The 20,934-nt window shown below is 33.8% G+C and overlaps 2 protein-coding genes across 2 annotated transcripts; one reads left to right on the top strand and one right to left on the bottom strand.

The window, feature by feature from the left end:
* Window positions 1-161: 161 nt before the first annotated feature.
* On the bottom strand, window positions 162-11,390 carry LOC133174620 (cell adhesion molecule 3-like). The gene is given in 12 exon segments (XM_061309720.1): window positions 162-298; window positions 2,524-2,591; window positions 2,734-2,749; window positions 2,874-2,947; window positions 5,368-5,386; window positions 5,487-5,606; window positions 8,161-8,487; window positions 8,741-8,927; window positions 8,930-9,087; window positions 9,256-9,504; window positions 9,830-9,973; window positions 11,381-11,390. Coding segments are annotated over 12 exon segments (1,509 nt in total).
* A 7,299-nt stretch (window positions 11,391-18,689) lies between these two features.
* On the top strand, window positions 18,690-20,228 carry LOC133174619 (uncharacterized). Its single transcript, XM_061309719.1, has 2 exons — window positions 18,690-19,448; window positions 19,563-20,228. The coding sequence occupies exons 1-2, from the start codon at window positions 18,690-18,692 to the stop codon at window positions 20,226-20,228; spliced, it is 1,425 nt and encodes a 474-aa protein (XP_061165703.1).
* Window positions 20,229-20,934: the final 706 nt, after the last annotated feature.

Here is a 20,934-nt window from a genome sequence, read left to right as displayed (position 1 = left end):
TTAACTTGCAATTTTTTGCTAATTCTCAAGTAGGAAGTCAAACTACTTTAGTAATTGTCATATTTGTGACGATGTTGGTTATTTATGGAAAGTCGGAATCATTCCTGCTTTCAACAGAAAAGTAGTTTTGTTTTATGCTAAAAATTTACTTCCTTTAGCTTTTATCTGCTGTATCCAACGTGTGAACGGTATCCTTGTCCGTATTGCTGGGATTGTCCGTAACTTTGTGTTGTAGGTGGTCCAAAAGTTTGTTGTCCGTGATCAACCTTATTTTGTTGTCTTCCGTTGTTTAATATATCTGTGGAAAGAGGCAAAAAAATAACTGTCATTCTTTTAGGATATTCTGTATGTTTATTATGTATTACAGAGGTTAAATTAAATATGTAAATAACGAACAGGTTTCAAGCCAAAATGTTCATTCAAACAAAACAAATCAGAACTAGAGCAAACACGGACCTATAAAACATCATCAGAGATGAGATCATGAGCCATGGAGGAGTGAACATCCCCTGCTAACCGGTCACACCCGCCGTGCGCTCCTTATCATGATGGAGAAAAACGGAAAAATCCGTAGACTGTTCAGTGTGTAAATAATGGCCTTACAGTTAGTATGAAAAAGTCAGTTAGCACTTGACTTTATGATAAATTTTATTTGCTAACAAGGTCATTGTATCGATGATACAACTTTCGAAATGATGGCTATAAACGAGACTGTTGTCTTCTTGTTTCATCAACTTTTGTCAATAGTTTGCGTCGTTTTAGAAATTGTTCGTACGTAGAGCATGCTCTTGCCGAGAGACATAAACCCGATATGCAGGTGTATTGCTGCGTAAGTAACGGAAGTTGACAATTAAAATGTTAAAGTCAAAGCTTGGTTGTTAAGTTACCAAAAGGGTCTTTTTCTGGTAAAATATCCAAATATGAAACAGATGTGTTAGACTCTGTGGTGTATCTTTCTTTTCAAGCTCACTGGGATATATCGACTCGGAAGTAACTATAATTGTAAATCGATAAGACGCAGTTTATTTAGCGTAAATTGTGTCAACCCAGATTATACCGTATAAAATGGGTAGCTATTAATTTCATTCCTTAATTAAACCTTCGATCTCATATCAAGGCCCCCATATAAATGTAATCATGACTTTGCTGTTCTTGAGAAGCAATCTTAAAGATATTTCTTATCCATTCCTTTGTTTAACTTTGGTCGCCAATCCCTAACAAAAAAGTACTTAATTAACTATAGTTAAATATAGTTTACTATAGTTAACAATAGTTTACTATAGTATCAAAGTTTTTTCACTATAGTAAATCAAAGTATTTTTACTATGGATTTCAGATCGTTATATTTTTTGTTCTTCAATTCATACATGCATATTTTTTTTTTATATTTAATTGAAATACAATTTGTATATTCACACATTATTTCCAAATTTTACATTACTGTTATCGAATTTTAGAGATTTTAAGCTTTGAAATCTCAAAAAAGTTCCTGAGTAAAGTTTCACAGTAAATCAAAGTATCAAATTTTTCATTTTAGTTATATTAACTATAGTAAACTATAGTGACCTATAGTAAATTTTTGTTAGGGATAGTAGCTCCAGCCTAACCCCAAGATTATGATTTGAACATGCAAATATGAATGTACAATTCCTCAGAAAGATTTCACTTTAGTTTAATATTTTAAGTCAGTGGTTTTTGAGAAGATAATTTAAATGATCCCATTTATTTTTCACTATTTCTTTATTATCTCCCCTTGGAAGAGGTAGTGGCCCTTTTTTGGAGAAATTTACTCTATAACCAAGGATACTTTGAGCCAAGTTTAGTTGAAATTGGCGAAATGGTTCAGGAGAAGAAGATGAAAAGTTTACGACGATGACGACAAACAACGATAGACAACGAACAAATTTTGATCAGAGAATCTTACTTGAGCCGTCGGCTAAGGTGAGCTAAAACTGTATGATGAACATACATGTATCGTATAAGCAACAGTCGACGTATGGATTTCACAGTTTCAGTAACGAATGAGTACACTTTACCGTGTAAAAGAATGCGTAATGCACGAGAAATTGATAGAACAATTTTCGAAGGTTACATTATGTAGACTCGGTCGTCCAGTCGGTGTCAAGAGCGTTTCCGTTTTTATTCGTTACCTATAAATTTTCCAGTAGTGCCTCTGGTCATCAGACATCAACTAACGTACAGGAAAAGAAACGAAAGAAAAACATTCATATCGACTTTATAACGGCCAATACCGTATTCAAGCGGATCCGTTCCAAACTTTGAACATGCTCAAAAATATCTTCGCTCGGCATTGTAATTATAAGTATTCTCCGAATGAGAAACGGACAAAAGTGTGCTAACGGAAATTTCTCATGATTGACGCTTGTTAGTGCAATCCGGTAAACTGTGATTAAGACCTTATCCATGCAGACCCATCATTTGCGTTTTTGTGTGGATGATGGCTTCGAAAACGTGAATCATCTAATTCATTAGTTTGTTTGCACATTAAGAAGTTGAACATACTTTTGGGGTCAGAAAGTTCTTCATATCTGTGTTCCTCTTTCCGGTGTTGCAGTTCTTCGTATGTTCCACTAAATCGTCCAAATGAAATTAACGTATGTCAAAATTCAAACTTGCCAGGCTTTTTATTTCAATTTCTTATGGATGAAGTTTTATTTCCGTTCATCTTTTTTTCCAAATCATCACCAAGCGTTTAAAAAAAACACTACTTACCCGTGTGATCCATTTCCTGAACAAAGAAGACATTTGTAATTATATTTTATATACTGATTACAAAAAATCGAAAGAAAATGGAATATAGATTTTTTTTAAAATTGTTATCATTAAAATCAAATTATACAAAATGTCCTTACTGTTTGGTGGTCTAATAACGTCATAGCCGTTTTCCTGATCCCGAGTAATCTGTTTCAGCTCTTCATACTGAGCGCTAAATGAATGAATTTGAGGTTTGAAACAATTCATTATTTAAATATTTCATAAAATAAAAAAAATTACTCCTCACTATAGCTAGCTGCAAAACACCAAAAATAATTGTAACACACACGAGTAAATTATTATCAAGGTGATTTCCTTTATACAATTGATATAAAAATGTGATGGCAATGTGTAAAACATATGATAAAAGGAATTTCTCATGGTTTGTGGTTACATATGATTTTTTATCCAGCTCGTTGCACTTTTTTAAAACACAAAACTCGTTTAATAAAAAATCCTATCCAGCCACCAACCTTGGGAAACCCTATATATTCTATTGTATTACCTTCTAAAACTGCTCTTAACGTTTACAATCAAAATGTTTTCAAATAACAGAAGCTTGAATTTTCCTGAGTTTCAATAACCTATTTCTAAGAATTTGTGTCCCCTGCTTAAGAAAAAAGGAAGTGGTTGGAAGAAGTGAAAAAAAAATATGGAGATATCTTGACCTTTCAGCTTTTGGCCTTAAAGCCAATTAGGGTTTTCTTTTAGATTAAAGAAATTTGTGATTAAGTTTCATTGCAAAAGCTTACAGAGTTATACTCTGAAAACTATGAATGTTGTAAATAAGTTTTGTCCTTGGACTTTGACCTTTCGACCTCAGAATCAAGAGGAGTCTTCAATAGACCATAAACAGTTGTGATACAAAATTTTATTGCAAAAAGTTCAAAGACCTTTTAAGATATCGCTCGGAAATGAAAGTGTTACACACAGACAGAATGTAAAAATTTATGACCTTGACCTTTGACTTGTTGACATAAAATCGAAAAGGATCTCTTTTAGGCTGGAGGAAGTTAAGTTTTAAAATTTTATTGTAAAAGCTCTAATTCTTTTTGAGATATCGTTCGGAAATGAGAGTGTTATATATAGACAGAGTGACAGGCAGATAGACGGATGGACGGCAGACAAACAGTCCAAAATTAATATTTCTTACTTTCAGTGAAAGCAGGGGATACATGTAAAAAGAATACGACTCAGACTTCCACCATTCCTATCATATGCATCTTAAAACAATATCCGTACTTTTTTCTTTATGCAATATTTTAGCTACATTCCAGATTATTACAATGTATATTGTTGTCAACCTTCTGTTTTCAATGCTTTTGAGACGTCTTTTAATATGTTAATATTTTTTACTGACGATAAAGCATACGCTACCTCTTTTCCATTTCAAGACCTACAATTAAGGGGAAAAGTTTAAGAAAATGAAATTTACTAATTTCAAAATGAAAATGAAAAGCAATTGAATAGATTTATTACTTACTCGGTGTTTCTGAGATATTGTTTATCGCTTCAGTTTTCTTGCTACTGTGTAATAAATATGTACAAGTATTATGTATCAATCTTATTAAAATTTGAAGAAACTTCGGTTAAAAATGATGGAAAACTTGTTTTACTGAAAATTCCATAACAATTTGTAGAAAAAGTCCGATTGCCAAGTGTCTAAAAAATGTATACTGTAAAATCACTATTTTCGTGGTGTCATTTTTTTTCTGTGATTTGAGGAATATATTATATTGATTCATAGGATTTTGATATCGTGTATAGTAGACAAACATGTTGTACGTGTAGTTTGAAATTTTAACATTTCGTGGAGTATGAATTCAATAGCCTCTTCATATAACATATACTCATACTCATTTAACGAAAACAACTGAAATTTAACACATAATAAGAAAAAATTTAGTGATTTCACGGTAGCTTATGAACTAATTTCTAGCAAATATCAGAATATATGTAATTTTTGTTTTGTTTGTTTGTATGTTGTTTAACGTCCCTCTCGAGAACTTTTCACTCATATGGAGACGCCACCACTTGCCGGTGGAGAGCTGCAAATTTTGTCCTATACTCGGCACTTACGGCTATTGAGCAGTGAGGGATCTTTTTCGTGCCATCACCTACTGCGACACGGGACCTCGGTTTATACGGTCTCATCCGAAGGACCGGTCTCCACGTCCCACAGTGCGATTCGAACCCGCGACGTAAGGATCAACTCCTTACTCCGCGACTCTAGAGCAGACGCTCTAACCACTTCGCCACGCGGGCGACTGTAATTTTTAGATAGTTACAATAAAATTTTCAATTCAATAAAACAAAAAGAATACGTCTGATTTTTTAAAAATAAATCTTGTAACTTTTAGTAAAGCTTAAGTTTGATTTTGCAGAATAAAGAATATTGATAGCCATAAAGTGTGTAGAGTCTGACATAGTTAATAAATTTGGATTTCCCGATATAACCATCTAACATTCTTTTACCACTGTAATTAGCAGTAAGTTACAATTTTTCATTTATTTCTCTATGGTTCTTAATTAAACTTTATGGAAGTTAGAAAAGTTTTGACTCAGTATCACATGTAATGTTACCGTTCTTACCTTTGATTTGGTTTTCTTTCTGAAAGTGAAATGAACCAGAGCAGTATGTCAACCAATGCGAATTGACTGTTAAGAAGTAAAATAATAATGATTATTAATAATCAAAACAAAATACTCACCAACACATAAAATTTGATATTTTCTGTTAAAGATAAAATGGGCAACAAGTGCAGCTAACACAACTCCCCCGATCATCCCACCAACGATCATTTCTAATTTTGATTGTGACACTTGAAAGCCTATAAAGAAAAATACAAATGAATCAATATCAGTTTACATATAATCTAAACTAGGAAGCATCTGATAAGATTGTTGCATCAAAATGTACCGTTTTTGCTTGTACAGAACTTTACTTATTTAAGAAACTGGAAAACAGATTCCAAGGTTTTCATTTCAGTTAACTTGGTGACAGTTACATTTTTATGTAAAATTTATAATGCCTGCTTTTTTCTTTATTATTTATGTTTGACAAGATGCTGTCGAATATTCATTTATCGTAAATGCAATTTGAAAGCTTTATTCATCTCCTCCATTAAAGTTGGAGTCCATGATAACTTAATGAAGATAAGTTACACAGAGCAGTGTAATGATTGTGGACATTAAGGGTGGTAAAAAAAACAAAATAATCTTACTTAAAGAAAACAAAATTTCTTTAACGACAAAAAGACTTATTTCAGTTAAGAACTTAAGATTGTTTGTCCATAAGATTCTGAAAATCAGCATTTTATAACTGAACGTTTTCACAAAATTGTCACTGAATTAACAAAGAAAAGTCTTTCTACCCATGAAATATTCTTCTCATAGTTAAAATTAACAAAATCACATATCATATTATTATTTTTTCTAAGCTGCACAAACAGGCGTTCGTATTTGTTGACTTTTTGTCATCTTTTGGCTTTTTAATTTGTAACCTAGTCAAGTGACATTTAATGACACAGGCTATCAATGACAGTGAAAGGTAAAGCCATTCAAATACTCTGTTACGTGAAGTTCACACAGCTTTTCATCACACTCAATAATTTGTAATTGGGATTCTGGAAACGAAAGTTCATTCTTAGCAAATACTAAAACAACAATCCGTTTGGAGTTCCCCGTTTGGTAATTCGGTCGAAATAAATCTTGATACAATACATTTGTAGACTCAATTTCAAAACCCTTTAGTTCAGCTTATAAAGCAGGATAATTCAGGTCCATTGATAATTAAGAATTGAAATATAATTCTATTTTTTAGATTAAATCTGAAGGAAACCCAGCTCAATAAATGTTTATGCCAAAATTCTTAAGATATCAAAAAATGTCATAATAAAAATTGCAACGGAATGGAAAAAGCTTTTGACAATAATGGAAGCGAATGAGTGAAAATTATTATAAGCGAATTGTCGGAAAAAGGACAAAGAACATTAGAATTGCCAATTCCTCTCTAAAATGATGAAAAACTTTCAATGAGTATTCGTCCAGAGCAATTGCAGACAACTCATATCAAGCATGAGGATCAAAATTCATTCAGCAGGAAAACATCAATAAAAGTCAGTGATTTAAAAAGAAATGCATTTAATCGCAAAATTTAGCCTGTCTATTCCAAAGGATTATTAGATATATAATTATTAGATGTATAACAGTTTAATCGTAATAAGAATTATGTATATATGTAAAAAGTATTTTGTTTTTAAACGCAATGTTCTTTGTGTTTTTGATTGCAAAAAAAAAAACATTGCAATTGAATGCGAACCAATTCCATTTATACCCAAGTTTGTTTTTGAACGCAATGTTCTTAAAGTTTGTGTTTTTGATTGCGGAAAAAAAATTGATTTACTTTCTGGAATCTTAGACAAGAAAAGCATTGCAATTGAATGCAAATCAATTCCATTTATACCCAATTATTTGTGAGTGCAAACTTAATAAATTTTAAACATTTTTTTTCTTGAACTGAACTTAGCTGGTTTAATTCCGTATTCAACTGGCCAATACAACATAAAAAACAAAAACTATACTTTCTCTGTGATGATCATGATACATGAAATAAACCCCGTGAAAAATAAAATGCATGCATGATAAAACATTACCGTTTCCTCCATGTGGTGGTGTGGTGGGTCTTCCAGAAGATCCAGTAGTATAGACATTATGTGTAGTAGATGCTGAGGTGGTAATTATGGTCGTCTCTACCAAAAGGAAAGCGAAACGTAGTCTTGATTGGCAAGCACGTAACACCAACACGCGGCTTAAAATGGGGGGGGGGGGTGATATTTTGAAATTCTTGTTTTTATCAAAGATATTTGAATAAAATATCTCCCCTTTATATGCATATATCTTTTGTTTTATTTTATCGCTTTTATTCAAAAACTCTGAGTTTGTAATAAGCTTCTTCAATTTTTAAGAACTTTCATTTATATTGTAGATATTGTAGCACTGAAATATTGTAATAAACCACTTGTGGAACAATTCATTATAAATTTGCATAAATAAATAGTGATTTATAATAAAGTTACACTTTGGGTACCACAATGTATATTTGGTTTGTAAAGCATAATTATTTGTATTCGTTCTTCAACACATGTATGCAGTTAAATTGCAGGATAATACAAAATAGAAAATGGAGAAGAAGAAAAAACAATCTTACCCCCCCCCCCCATCCCCCAAAAAAGAAGAAAATTTACAAATAAAACAAATTCTATGCATATTCCTATTTTTCATTTATGTGGCATGATAAAAAAATCATTATTGAATAAGAACATAAACCTTTCCATCAAATAACCTGTATTTCAAGGGAAAATGAAATTGAAAAAAAATATTTACATGTACTAATCTGTAAACTGAAGTCTTTGGATGCGTTGAAAAATTTCCCATTAAATCCATTAAATGCAGTACAAGTGTATGTCCCTGTATCGGTTTCCAGAAGATTAGTCAGAGTAAGTGTGCCATTATTGGATGATAGTCCGCTAGCATTGTTATTTGGACTAGCCTTGAATGTCCACAGATACCTGTTAACGGCCGTATTTGTGTGAATCCCTGGAGCTGGATTACCTTCAGCTTCACAGATCAAGGTCACAGAAGAACCAACAAAATATTCAGAGTTAGCACCAGTGTCCGGTACCTTCCTTATTCTCGGAACATTGACTTTAACTGTAAATATACGTATATACACACACTGAAGGAATGGATAGTAATTGCTGCAAAGACTCATTAAATATGTTTCAATGGGCATATTTTGAGTATATTTAGTTTTCTGAGTACCATTTTATTGTGATACATGTATGCACGTTACACTTGTAGCGCATTGTATATACACATCTTCTAATGCCCGGTATATGCTAGTTATATGTGATATTGCCAGTATTTCATTTTTTGATAGAAATATACATCTGTCTATACTTACAAAATACGTTAACCCTTTTAGACTCTTGGTTAGGTTTGTCACGATCTGGCATTGTCAACAGTTCATTGTCCACGAAACATCTCCACACGGACTGGTCATCGTCTTTTGTCATGGTGTACGTTACTGTGCTGGTCACGTTGTAGACGCATTCACCTTCCTGAATCTGTGGGGTGTTGGTAAAAACCCCTGGCTTTCCTGATGAGCGGTTATCCCTTTCCTATAGCGCCACCATCTAATTTGTCCTGGAGGTTTCCCAACGTTGGCTGTACAGGAAAAAGTCACTTCCATGTTCTCTTCTATATTGTCTGGTACAGGAACTGGGATTTCATAAGGCTGTTCAGCAGGTGCTGCAATTATATATTATCAAACATTAACAAATATTTTGTTAAAAACCTATTATTATAATATCATTTATATATCAAGAGATTTTCTCGTGCTTAATACAATTTTAATTTAATGCATATAACATTTATCATATTGCATTCAATCAGTCCTCTGGCTATAAAAATACTTACTTCTAGCTGTGAGAGTTGTTTCTTTTGTCTTAGTTACGGGACCTGATCCAGAATTAACAAATAAAACGGAACATCTGTAGTGCTGCTCGTCTGAACACAACACTTCGTTTATTCTCATCACAACAACAAAAGAATTAGCTCCATCAGCTGTTATATTAAACAATTTGGTTCGATTTTTATAATCAGTGGCAAAGGCTGTAAAGGCATTGGAACCACCTGATCCAGGAGGATTGATTGATTGATTGTATGTTGTTTAACGTCCCTCTCGAGAATTTTTCACTCATATGGAGACGCCACCACTTGCCGGTGGAGAGCTGCAAATTTTGTCCTATACTCGGCACTTACGGCCATTGAGCAGTGAGGGATCTTTTTCGTGCCAGCACCTACTGCACACGGGACCTCAGTTTATACGGTCTCATCCGAAGGACCGGTCTCCACGTCCCAGAGTGGGATTCGAACCCGCGACGTAAGGATCAACTCCTTACTTCGCGACTCTAGAGCAGACGCTCTAACCACTGCGCCACGCGGGCGACTGATCCAGGAGGAGAAAAACTGGCTATATTAGTAAAATAACCTGATCCTGTTTTGACTTGCCAAGAAATTGATCCTGGATATACTGATTCATCAGAATCCAGTGTATATGTACAAGTGAAGTCAACAGCACCTCCAATAGTGGCCGTGAGAGAGCCTGCTGTTGTAACTGTTCCAGCATTACCACCTATAACATGAAACTATGCATTAATTCAATACAAAGAAAGGACGTAATCTAGGATGTTCTATAAGTCAGATGGAATTTTATCAATAAGTGAGACGATCACTTATACCACATGACTGATCAGTAAGATATATTCTAATAGAGACAAACCTGGCTATCTCGAACTTGATGGGACCGAGATAAAACTTCGGGATATTCGAGTGTTGGATACTTAAGAAATACGTGGTTAGGACTTCTCAGTCACTTCGACAAATCCATGATATTCTAGATATCCGTGTTCGAGATACCGAAGTTCAACTGTATATTCAGTGTTGTCTTTGTTTGTTTGTTTGTTGCTTAACGTCCCTCTCGAGAATTTTTCACTCATATGGAGACGCCACCACTTGCCGGTGGAGAGCTACAAATTTTGACCTATACTCGGCACTCAGGGCAATTGAGCAGTGAGGGATCTTTTTCGAGCCAGCACCTACAGCGACACGGGACCTCGGTTTATACGGTCTCATCCAAAGGACTGGTTCCAGAATCATGCAGCAGTCTTAGACTTAAGTCAAAATACGTCAATTGTCTAAAAAAAAATTTAAGATAGAAACCACATATTATTAAATCTGGTGTCCCTTTCATGCTATTAACATAATTATTCATTTTATGAATGACTGAATTTCCAACTTAAGACTTAGACTGCTTCATGATCCTGGGGCCCGGTCTCCACCTCCCACAGTGGGATTCGAACCCGCGACGTCATGATCAACTCTTTACTCCGCAACTCTAGAGCGAACGCTCTAACCACTGCGCCACGCGGGCGACTGTGTTGTCTTTGATACAAGGCCATTATATATATATATATATATATATATATATATATATATATATATATATATATATATATATATATATATATATATTATTTATTTATTTATTTATTTATTAGGGATGGCAATCGAATACAGAATTGCTAATCGGTTAACCGCAAGACGATCCGACCGAATAACCGGTTAATCGTATCAAAATATGAATTTTCTTAAATTTTTATTCAAATAGCTCTATTTATAGTTAGATGTAAGAAGCATTCCGTTTAGTTTCTGCATTTTTGCCATAATCAATTTTTTGTCTCATAATATATTTTGATAAGTAACTGCAAAAGATGTCACATAATTTAATATCCTTGAAGACTGATAGGAGAGTCGGGGTGAAGTCTATTTGTTTATACAGTAATTACACTTCACAAACTGACCAATTATCCCGCGATCTCAATCAGGAAAATCACAATTACGTCCAAATCAGCTTTAAAAATAGATAAATGAAAACGCTAAATTATCGATGTTTATGCAAAAGTTACATTTTTAAAAGTGAATTGTAAGAAAATTACATATACCTTATTTTTTTCGACTAACCGATTGCAAATTTTCTAACTGATTACCATCGTTCCGAAAGAGTAATCGGTGAACCGGTTGCAAATTACAATCCATAATATAAATAGATAGATAGATAGATAGATAGATAGATAGATAGATAGATAAATCCAAGAAAAATCACAGTGGTCGGTGATAAATATGAAAAATATACAAACATATAAAAACACAGAGAACGAGTAGAACATAAGCGTTTTCATTTCTTCTTCATGATGTTTTATAATATATTAATGATAATGTTTATTGTGACGTCATAATAACTTAAACGTTAACAAGTCTCTGATTGACGTCATATTTTTCCCGTACTTTTGGCAAAATAATACAATAACAAAGAAATAAATGTGACTCAGTAAAATACTCTACATTTAGGTTTGAAAGTCCTTATAAAATGTTTTTCTTTATCTCGTCTTTCAATTGTATTCGAGTTATACAATTTATAAAATGGAAAGACAGTGAAAGTTTTATTTCCGCATAAGTCTAGGTGTTCACTGACTTTAAGTTTACGGTATTCCGGCACATTAATTTGTTGATTATGGACTAGGATCCTTTCCCGCAAGGTACTTCCCGTCTCTCCGATATATAATTCACCGCAACCAGACCATCCTATAACGTATATGACGTTTCTAGTTTGGCATGACATGTTATTATTAACTGTGAACTGTTTTCCACTAAAATTAAAATGTTGTCCCTGTTGTATGTATGGACAGGTACCACAACGCGGATCCTGGCATTTGGTCACATGAAATTCTGTCGTTTCTTTAAAAGAGGACTTAGTGAGAATTCGTCTAAGATTCTTCGACTGTCTCCTACTGTTTATGAACTTTCGATTTTTAAATATTTTAGACATAGTTTCATCGGTCTTCAAAACGTCGTTTAGGTGATAAACAACTGGTGCAACGTTTTTATTTTGAAGATTATGAGTCGTTATTAATGGTAGGATCTTGGAATATATATATATATATATATATATATATATATATATATATATATATATATATATATATATATATATATATATATATATATATATATATATATATATATATATATATATATATATATAAGTTTCACACATAAGTTTCAACTTATTGGACAGTTACAGGTAACATTGAAATGATAACAAAAGGCGATGCAGATAAATAAACAGCACTGAAAAGGCTTTGATAAATCCACTAAGTTAATATGAACAAGTGTAGAAAATCAGCAGCGTATACATATCTTCTTACACTAAAACGGTGGTCCTTTTTTTCTGTATTAGCAATACAGAACAGGAGCACAGTAGGCGGAATCCGGATAGGGCCATGTAGTTCATTATCGCATTATTGCACCATCTAGGTTTGGGTCGATAGTGCGATAATGCGATGACGATGAAGTGATGGTGCAATGACGATAAATCGACGGTGCAATATCGCGATGACGATGATGTGATGGTCTTTAGTTGATGCTCGATGGTGCAATAGTGAAGTACGTGGCCCTATCCGAATTTAATAGCTGAGCGTTGACTTTTTTTTTTAAGAATATTTTCAGTACTGTACAAAAGAAATTTTATCCCCTGCTTTATTTTTAAGTTCGCCTCTTATACCCTCGTTGCAAGTGGACGAAATTAAAATGGAGCAAATTCAAAATAAAAAGCATTATATCTAAAATACATCTGTGTCTGGGCGAGTTAAAGAAGGGGAAAATGTTTGCAAGTGTAAAAGTGCGGGGAAAAAAACACTGGCCAAAAATAACTCTGTATACAGTATTCTAAAAATATAGCCTCATCAATGTTGTACAGGGTGGTGGTAATGTAGTAAGCTTTGTTTTAACCAGAGCATCGAAATATTTTCCCACTGTAATATTAATATCAAGTTTTAAAAGATGATATCTTTCTGTTCCTGAAAGAGTAAACTTTAATTCTACAATAAAATACGATGCATGGAAAATTGTAGCTGATATTTACTTCAAAGTTTCAAAAGAAATTACTGAAATTCAGTAAGTGTCTAAATTGAATTTAATTCCATTTACAATGTATGTATTAAATAAGGTGTTTTTTTTTTCTGCACTGAAATAGGTAATCAGGTAGTAATGTGATCTATTTAACATCCCTTTTCATTTACTGGGACGCAAAAATAGCCTCTGTCAACAGGTAAAATGAATTACCTATTTCTTTCATCAAGAACCGTCTTACATGTATTAAACCGTAAACTGTTACACCGTCTCAGAAGAAAACGATATTTAAAATATAAGTCCCACATTTACATTTTCTTATACCCATTGAATTTTTTTTATCTTAGTTTTAAATTTCAAGACGTGATATCAAAATTGTTATCAAAACGTAAAACCGCACCTTTTGGGACCAGTCAAGTTTAAGCGGAATAAATATATAATTTTAATGTTCAAATATCTTAGTGAATGGTAAAATTTTAACATATTAACAAGTAACGAGGGACGAGGGCTGCGTCAGTTCTTTTGCCATTTTTTAAAAACTCTCATTTACTTTAATTTCTTAAGAAATACATGTACTTTGCAAAACTGTATGGAAATGTTCATGTAACTAATTTTACTTGAAATATTTTTCAAGTGATTTTAGTGTGCACAAATTATGCAAGATGTCGTAATGTAATAGAAAAAGACACAATCAATACCCTATACTTATAAAATCACATTCTTTTCATTCCTTGTCAAATTACTTACCTTCAGGAACAAAAGAGAGGTATAAAAAACAAAAATGCGAAGTGAATAACAATAATTTGTTAGATTCCATGAGTATTTTGCAAATCGTTGTATATTTCTGCATATTTTTCTGTAAGAAAATTCCTTACACACTCTCCAAAGCTATATCAATGGTGGTTTTGATATTGACAGTATTTAGATGTATTGTTTATTCGCTAGCAACACAATATAAGGAAGACCAAGCCCAATCACAATGATGAATAGATCACGATATGTGTATGCAATATCTTCAAATACCTTTTTTAGAAAGCAACATATAATTCACTATTTATTTTACAAATATTTGCATAGTCTTCGAGTTCATAATTCTCTCAGCTTGGTTTTCGTAAATGATCAAGTCTCTCTTTGAGGAAAAAAAAACATATCATGTATATCCCACAACAAAATTCAAGCAAAATGAATAAACATAGTAGTTTGAAAAGTGAATTTCTATGAATCAAAGGTAGATTGGGTATGATTATGACCTATGTCACCGTATTTATTAGGAGTCCAGGTAATGTCTGACTACTGGTATTTGTGCTTGCCATGATGTTGTGTCCTTCGACTTAACTGGGACAGATTCCTGGTTTGATAACTTGTGGATGTGGTTTGACCACCTGGATTGTCCAAAGTGTGATTCGGTGACTGAAATAATATCATGACCTGCAGAGTGTGTTTCACCAATCAAGTATACTCAGAATGGGTCTATTAATACACTGGCACATCAATTCATGAAGTATCTTTACAGTCTTTTAGGTATCGTGGTAAGCATATCTTGCAATCACAGTTCTAAAAATCTTCGATATGAATGATGGAATTTTGTCTGTAATTACAGTTTCAGGCACAAGTACTCCATGGCAAGCTAACTATGATTTCATTTTTTCAATGTGTCGTCATTTTACAAATTGTCAATTTCAAAGAAACTGAAGTGATAATCTGTAGTATAAATAACGCAGTCAAGCCCATCAGATTCAAATAGACTTCATGCAATTTTCTTCCAAGGCCTGTTGGCGATGGAGTGTGAATTCATTGGATTTTTTCTGTCGTTGTGATTTGCATCTTTTGTTAATATCTTATCTGCTTATAAAATCTCAATGTTTCTGTTCATCTTAGGCTACTTAACAGTCCCTTTTCATCGTCCCTAACATCTTTGAATCCTGTGAGTTTTTTTAAATTCCATACAAATAATTTCGATATGAAAATTGTCTAGGATCAAACCCTTCCAAAGAAATATTTCGTCCAATTTGAACCACTTCTTAAGTCTTCGGTGAAAAAATTACTATGTGTGGGACATTGAGGATCACATTAACAGTTTGGCCGAAATCATTATTGCTGTCTTGGCTTCGAGTCAGGGTTACAGTTTCAGTTAATGTATAGTAAATACCTAATTTCCGTTAAAGATATATTTACGTAGCCTTTTTCCCCTGCCAAATATCTTGTTTTGTGCAGGATGAACCTGTACCATTCTGTCAAATGAATGGTCATTGAAAGGTCTGGAATTGTCACTGTATGGCAGAGCTCTGCCATACAATCACCTTTCAGTAGATATTCAGTCACCTATCAGTAAACTGAAAGGAAGAGTTTCATCTTGTGTTGCCTAGGTAAGATAAGTAGAATTTTTCTGTCACATAAATTTTACAGCCTTTTTTGTAACAGCATTGTAGAAGTCTTTAAGCAGCACAGACTAAAATTTATATACAGTATAACGGGTATTTTCTGCAGCTAGAAATTTCTGAGATTTGACCAGTAAAAGGTAGCAAATTAATTTTGTGTTTTCAATTTTTGCGGTTGAATTATTTACAGGTTTTGAACACCAAATTCTAAGGATTTTGAACAACACTGTAATGTTTTCTTGTACGTTTTAAAAATCAATTCAAAGACATGTTCATCAAAGTTGCTTTGGAACTGGTGATAAGCTATAATACCTTTTAGTTAGTCTTCGTAACCTATTTTTTAATCCTGTGTATTTCATTCATGTGTAAGTGTTCTTTTTTAGAATATAGTATAAGAAGTTATGAAATAAACCAGGTTGACTAACATATGCAGCACTTATCAGACATGTATGTATAAAATATCAAAATTAATATTAAAGAAATATTTTGCGACTGTATTTTTTGCGGATTTGAACTATCTGCAAACTTCCGCAAAAATTGGACAACCGCAGAAAATACCCATTATACGGGTAAAAAGATCAATCCCACTAACATGTGTCTGACGTCAATGCTTTAGGCACATGTATAAGCTAATGGCATCTCCCCAAGAAATGATACTGTGGTAAACTATTGGTTACAATGGTTAAAATGGTAACTATATTAAACAATAACATCTTTTTTTTACAATTGTAAATTAGTTGGGTTTTTTTTTACTCTAGGTAAAGCATTTTGCCATGGATTTCAAATTGTAGCAGTTACGTGCGAATTTTGAATCCAAATTGAAGACATATTATTTACAAATTTATATATTATTTAAAATCGCTCTTTAAAAGACTTTTGAACGACATGACGTCATGTGGCGCTGAAAGGGGTTATCATTTACTTCATTTGGATTAAAAGATAAATGATGTCGCCTCCCTGCTGTATAGAGATAGGCTTTTTTAGGAAACATAGACAGCAATAAAATTTTAAAAAGTTTGTGAAAACGGCATTAAACATTCCCGGTGAAATTATTCATTACTTGCCCCTTCTGCTAAAAAATTATGCGATGAGTTAAATAAAATTCATCGATAATTCTACTGTGCAATTCTATAGGAAGACAGAAGTACATATAAAGTATTAACTGATATAAAGAAGAAATTTTAAATATACTGTGCTAGAGCATATTCAAAAATTGTAAATCAAATGTTGATTCTAAAAAAAACACCAAAGGAACTTCAAAAGTGACATGAAAACGTATGACTTTTCTATACTTTACACAACCATAACTTAAAAACTAGACATTTTGAAATCATAAACAATTGCTTCTTCAATAAAAATGGGAGTCAGAAATCTTTGTCATTGGTTATACACAAATCCCTTTGTAAATAATCACTCTGCCTCTACATTTTTAAAAGTACTCTTAAGTTGATATGAAAAGAATGCTGATCATCATCTGTCTTTGGAGACAAGATCTTTAAACAATCTATTAGAATCCTAGTGGACACTAATTATGCTCCTTTATTTTTTGCACTTGTACATGAGAAGAAAAACGCACTTACTGTGGACTTCAATTCAATATTCAGATATATCAACAACCTCTTTTGTCAATGAACATGTTTCTTCCATTCATATGTCGACTCGATATATCTCAGTTACATGTAAATTCGCCCCCAAAAAAATTACAGAGTCTACTCCACCTTTTTCATATTCGTAAAATTTAGAAATTTGTTTCAAAATTATGGATTATCTACCTCATGCATAGCTCTCTGATCATTCAACGTATTTAGTTCCAGTCTTTGGCACCCCTTTTTCAGCTCTTCAAAGGTTTTTTTTTTTAATATTTCGGATTTCCGTCGTTTTGGCATGAACATCACTGAAGAGACATAATTTGTGAAAATGCGCATATGGTGCATCAAAATTGATACCGTATAAGATTCAAATTTAGAGGTTTTACTGACTTCAGAGGATAAAGTCCAATTAACTATTTAAAAATTGTATAACAAACGAGATAACTCAGCTTTACCATTATTAACATTTCTTATCTATGTAGTAATATTTTGCTATCACCTGCATATAGACTTAAGTCTCCGAACTTTTTTGTTCCTCAAGGTATGCTCTGCGTACGACCATTTTTTGAACCGAGGCTTGTTACTGACAAAAATATTGAGGTTACAGATATTTCAGAAATATCATTTAAAGTCACCACTTCGTCAATTCTGTGTCGTTATATTGACAAATTTCATTCCAATTGCGAGGCCTTTTTTTTCTAATATGAAATTTGACTACGGATTATTCTGTACACTTGATCCATACATAGGGCTCTTGGTTGATGTGAACACTCGACAGGGGATGCTTACTTCTCCCACCTCTTCTACCCGGTCAATATTCGACATCGAAAAAATGATCCTTTTGCTCGTAGAAAAAGTGTCATCACCTTAAAAATCTGCATAACCCACGTGAAAAAAATGATCCCCGTAGAATAATGACCCCTTGTGGATAAAAAAAAAAAGGATTAAAATTGAAAGTTTAAGTGGGCAAAATAAAAATAATAAATCAAAAAACCTGTTGGTCAAAATGCTCACCTTAGCTGAATTTGGGATTAATTGATGATATGTTGATCTCATTACATTATACAATTATTGCTGTTTTTAATGCAAATGCGATGATTCAGTATCTAGAGGAGTAAAAGATTTATCGAGCCCAAAAGGCGAGGTGAGTTTTGTTTTTCGATGGTGGAAAATCTTCGTACTAACAGAAAAAAAAACAGCAATAATTGTTTTATTTTATGATTCAACGATTAAATTGATACAAACTGATTAAGGTCTTACGACACGTTCCTCAAATATTTGTTTTGTTTCTCATTGCAAAATAAAAGAAATGCTTATAAACTTAACCTTATCTTGTACAATCTGTCCACTGCATGGTAAAAACCACTCATTAAACGAGTGCAGAGCTTTCCGCCTGAAACCTCTAGAAGAAAGGATGAAATTCATTCGTACCAAACAAATCTGTTTCAAATGTTGTTCGGACCAACGGCACCTTGCACAAACTTGCAAATCGAATACACAGTGTGGCATCTGCAATGCACATTCACATCCTACAGCACTTCCCCCTGACCCTGACTCTGTCCAAGATGAGAGGGAAGTAAACCTTTCAAAGGTGACAAGCTCATGTACACAGGTCTGTGGAACAGCTTGTACTACGAACAGATCATGTGCTAAGATACTGCAAGTGCGTGTATACTCAGAAGATAGACCAGGAGTAGTTCGGACTGTGTACGCCATTATACGCCATTGTAATTTATCAAAGAATCCAGACCCTGGCAAGTGTACACTCTTTGACTTCTTCCATGAAAAAGGTCCAGAGAACAATTATATCTTAGTGTCCTGTGCTGGGAGAAAACCTACCTTCGGCAGACAGGGAATTGGCTATGTTGTGCAGTCTTTAGTCCAGACCTGCTCGTTAAAACTGCCTATTTTTCTAGAATGTGACGACATTCCCAACAACAGGAAGGAAATCCCTTCCCCCAAGGTGGCACGACAGTTTGCCCACTTAAGGGACATATCTAAGCTTATACCACAAGTAGGCGATAAAGTAGAAATAGAAATGTTAACTGGGAGAGGCCTCCTAGAATTATCTCACGTAAAGGAACAGAGAGTAGGCAACGCGTGTTTGCCATTTGCACAGAGACTTTTACTGGGATGGGTGATCCTCGGGAGAGTGTGCTTGGGCAACACAGACGTACATGTATCAGAAATAGTCAACACAAACAAGACTTTTATCCTTCCAAGTGAACGACCCACATTTTTTTAACCTTGTGAGAACAAGCTTTCTGTGATCAACAATGTGTTCCAGAAAACTGAAAATGACGAAAAGCCTGGACCATCTGTAGAAGACCAGAAATTTATTGACATTATTTCTTTCAAAAGAGGTGAAGATGGACGATGGAAAGCACCCCTACCTTTTAAAGAGGATAGAACATCTCTACCCAATAACAAACCACAAGCTCTGAAACGAGCTCTGATGCTAGACAACAGCCTCAGACGCAATCGAACAAAGCTCCTTCACGCTCAAGATTTCATGCAGAAAATCATTGTCCATGGACACGCTGAGATAGCATCTAAGATTGCAGTAGATTCTGAATGCTGGTACTTACCGTTGTTCGGGGTATATCACCCCAGAAAACCTGAGTCTATACGTATGGTCTTCGACTCCTCTGCCAAACATGAAGGACTATCCTTGAACGAGCTACTGATCAAAGGGCCAGATTTGACTAACAACCTTTTAGGCGTTCTACTTCGGTTTCGGCGGGACGAGATTGCTATCACTGGAGACATAGAGCAAATGTTCTATAATTTCAAAGTTACAGAGAAAGATCGTGACTTCTTGAGATTTCTGTGGCATCCCCAGGGTGATCTAAATACATCGTTATTTTTGCTTTCCACAGATTTAAAAAATATAATCACAATCACTTCCGCAGATGCTTGCTTGCGAATTGATATTTTCAAACAGGATTCATGAATACGTTTATAATCATCTTATTGATCCAGCGATGCCCTTCACATGGATCCACCAGCGAACACACCTCGTCTGAGTATGTATGGATCTGTTTTCTTGCGGTCCACTAATGTTTTAATCAGCTACGTTTAATTTCCATTACTGGAACTCTTCAAATTATAGGCGTGTTTGGTCGTCTGACTGGGACAACATGACGTAACGGAGAATATAAGACATGCCGGTCTCAATCCAATTTAGAATGTTAAATGTATTTGTCATTCCCATAAAAGAGAAGAATAGACGTATATGAGAGTTTAAAAAAAACCCTGAATTCATCATCTTTTTGATACACATTTCGACATTTTCGAGGCATGTACATTGTATTTCGAGATGGACCGTCAACACTTATCACGAACATCCTGTAATATAAATAAAATGATATCATCGTCGTTTCTATTTCTGGTGCATGTGATATCCACAACAATACAGTTTCTCACTTGCATGTTTGTTATGCGTTTTATCATCGACATTCAATATTTTCATGCTGTCGCAATTGTCCCAGAAATCCTGCGAGATTTGTACATTTTCCAACTTTTTCACAAAAGAGCGCACTAAGAACTATAACTCTTCCCGGATGGAAATAGAATGTATTGTATGACAAAGTTTATAAATTACTTAATCAAAATTACACCCTCAAGAATGCCAGTTATAGCAGTTGTCTCTAAAAATA

This window comes from Saccostrea echinata, unplaced genomic scaffold, assembly GCF_033153115.1.
Source record: "Saccostrea echinata isolate AGI-Se365-2 ecotype Australia unplaced genomic scaffold, CSIRO_AGI_Sech_v1 ptg000058l, whole genome shotgun sequence".
Classification (NCBI taxonomy): domain Eukaryota; kingdom Metazoa; phylum Mollusca; class Bivalvia; order Ostreida; family Ostreidae; genus Saccostrea; species Saccostrea echinata.
This window is presented reverse-complemented; position numbering and strand designations above follow the sequence as displayed.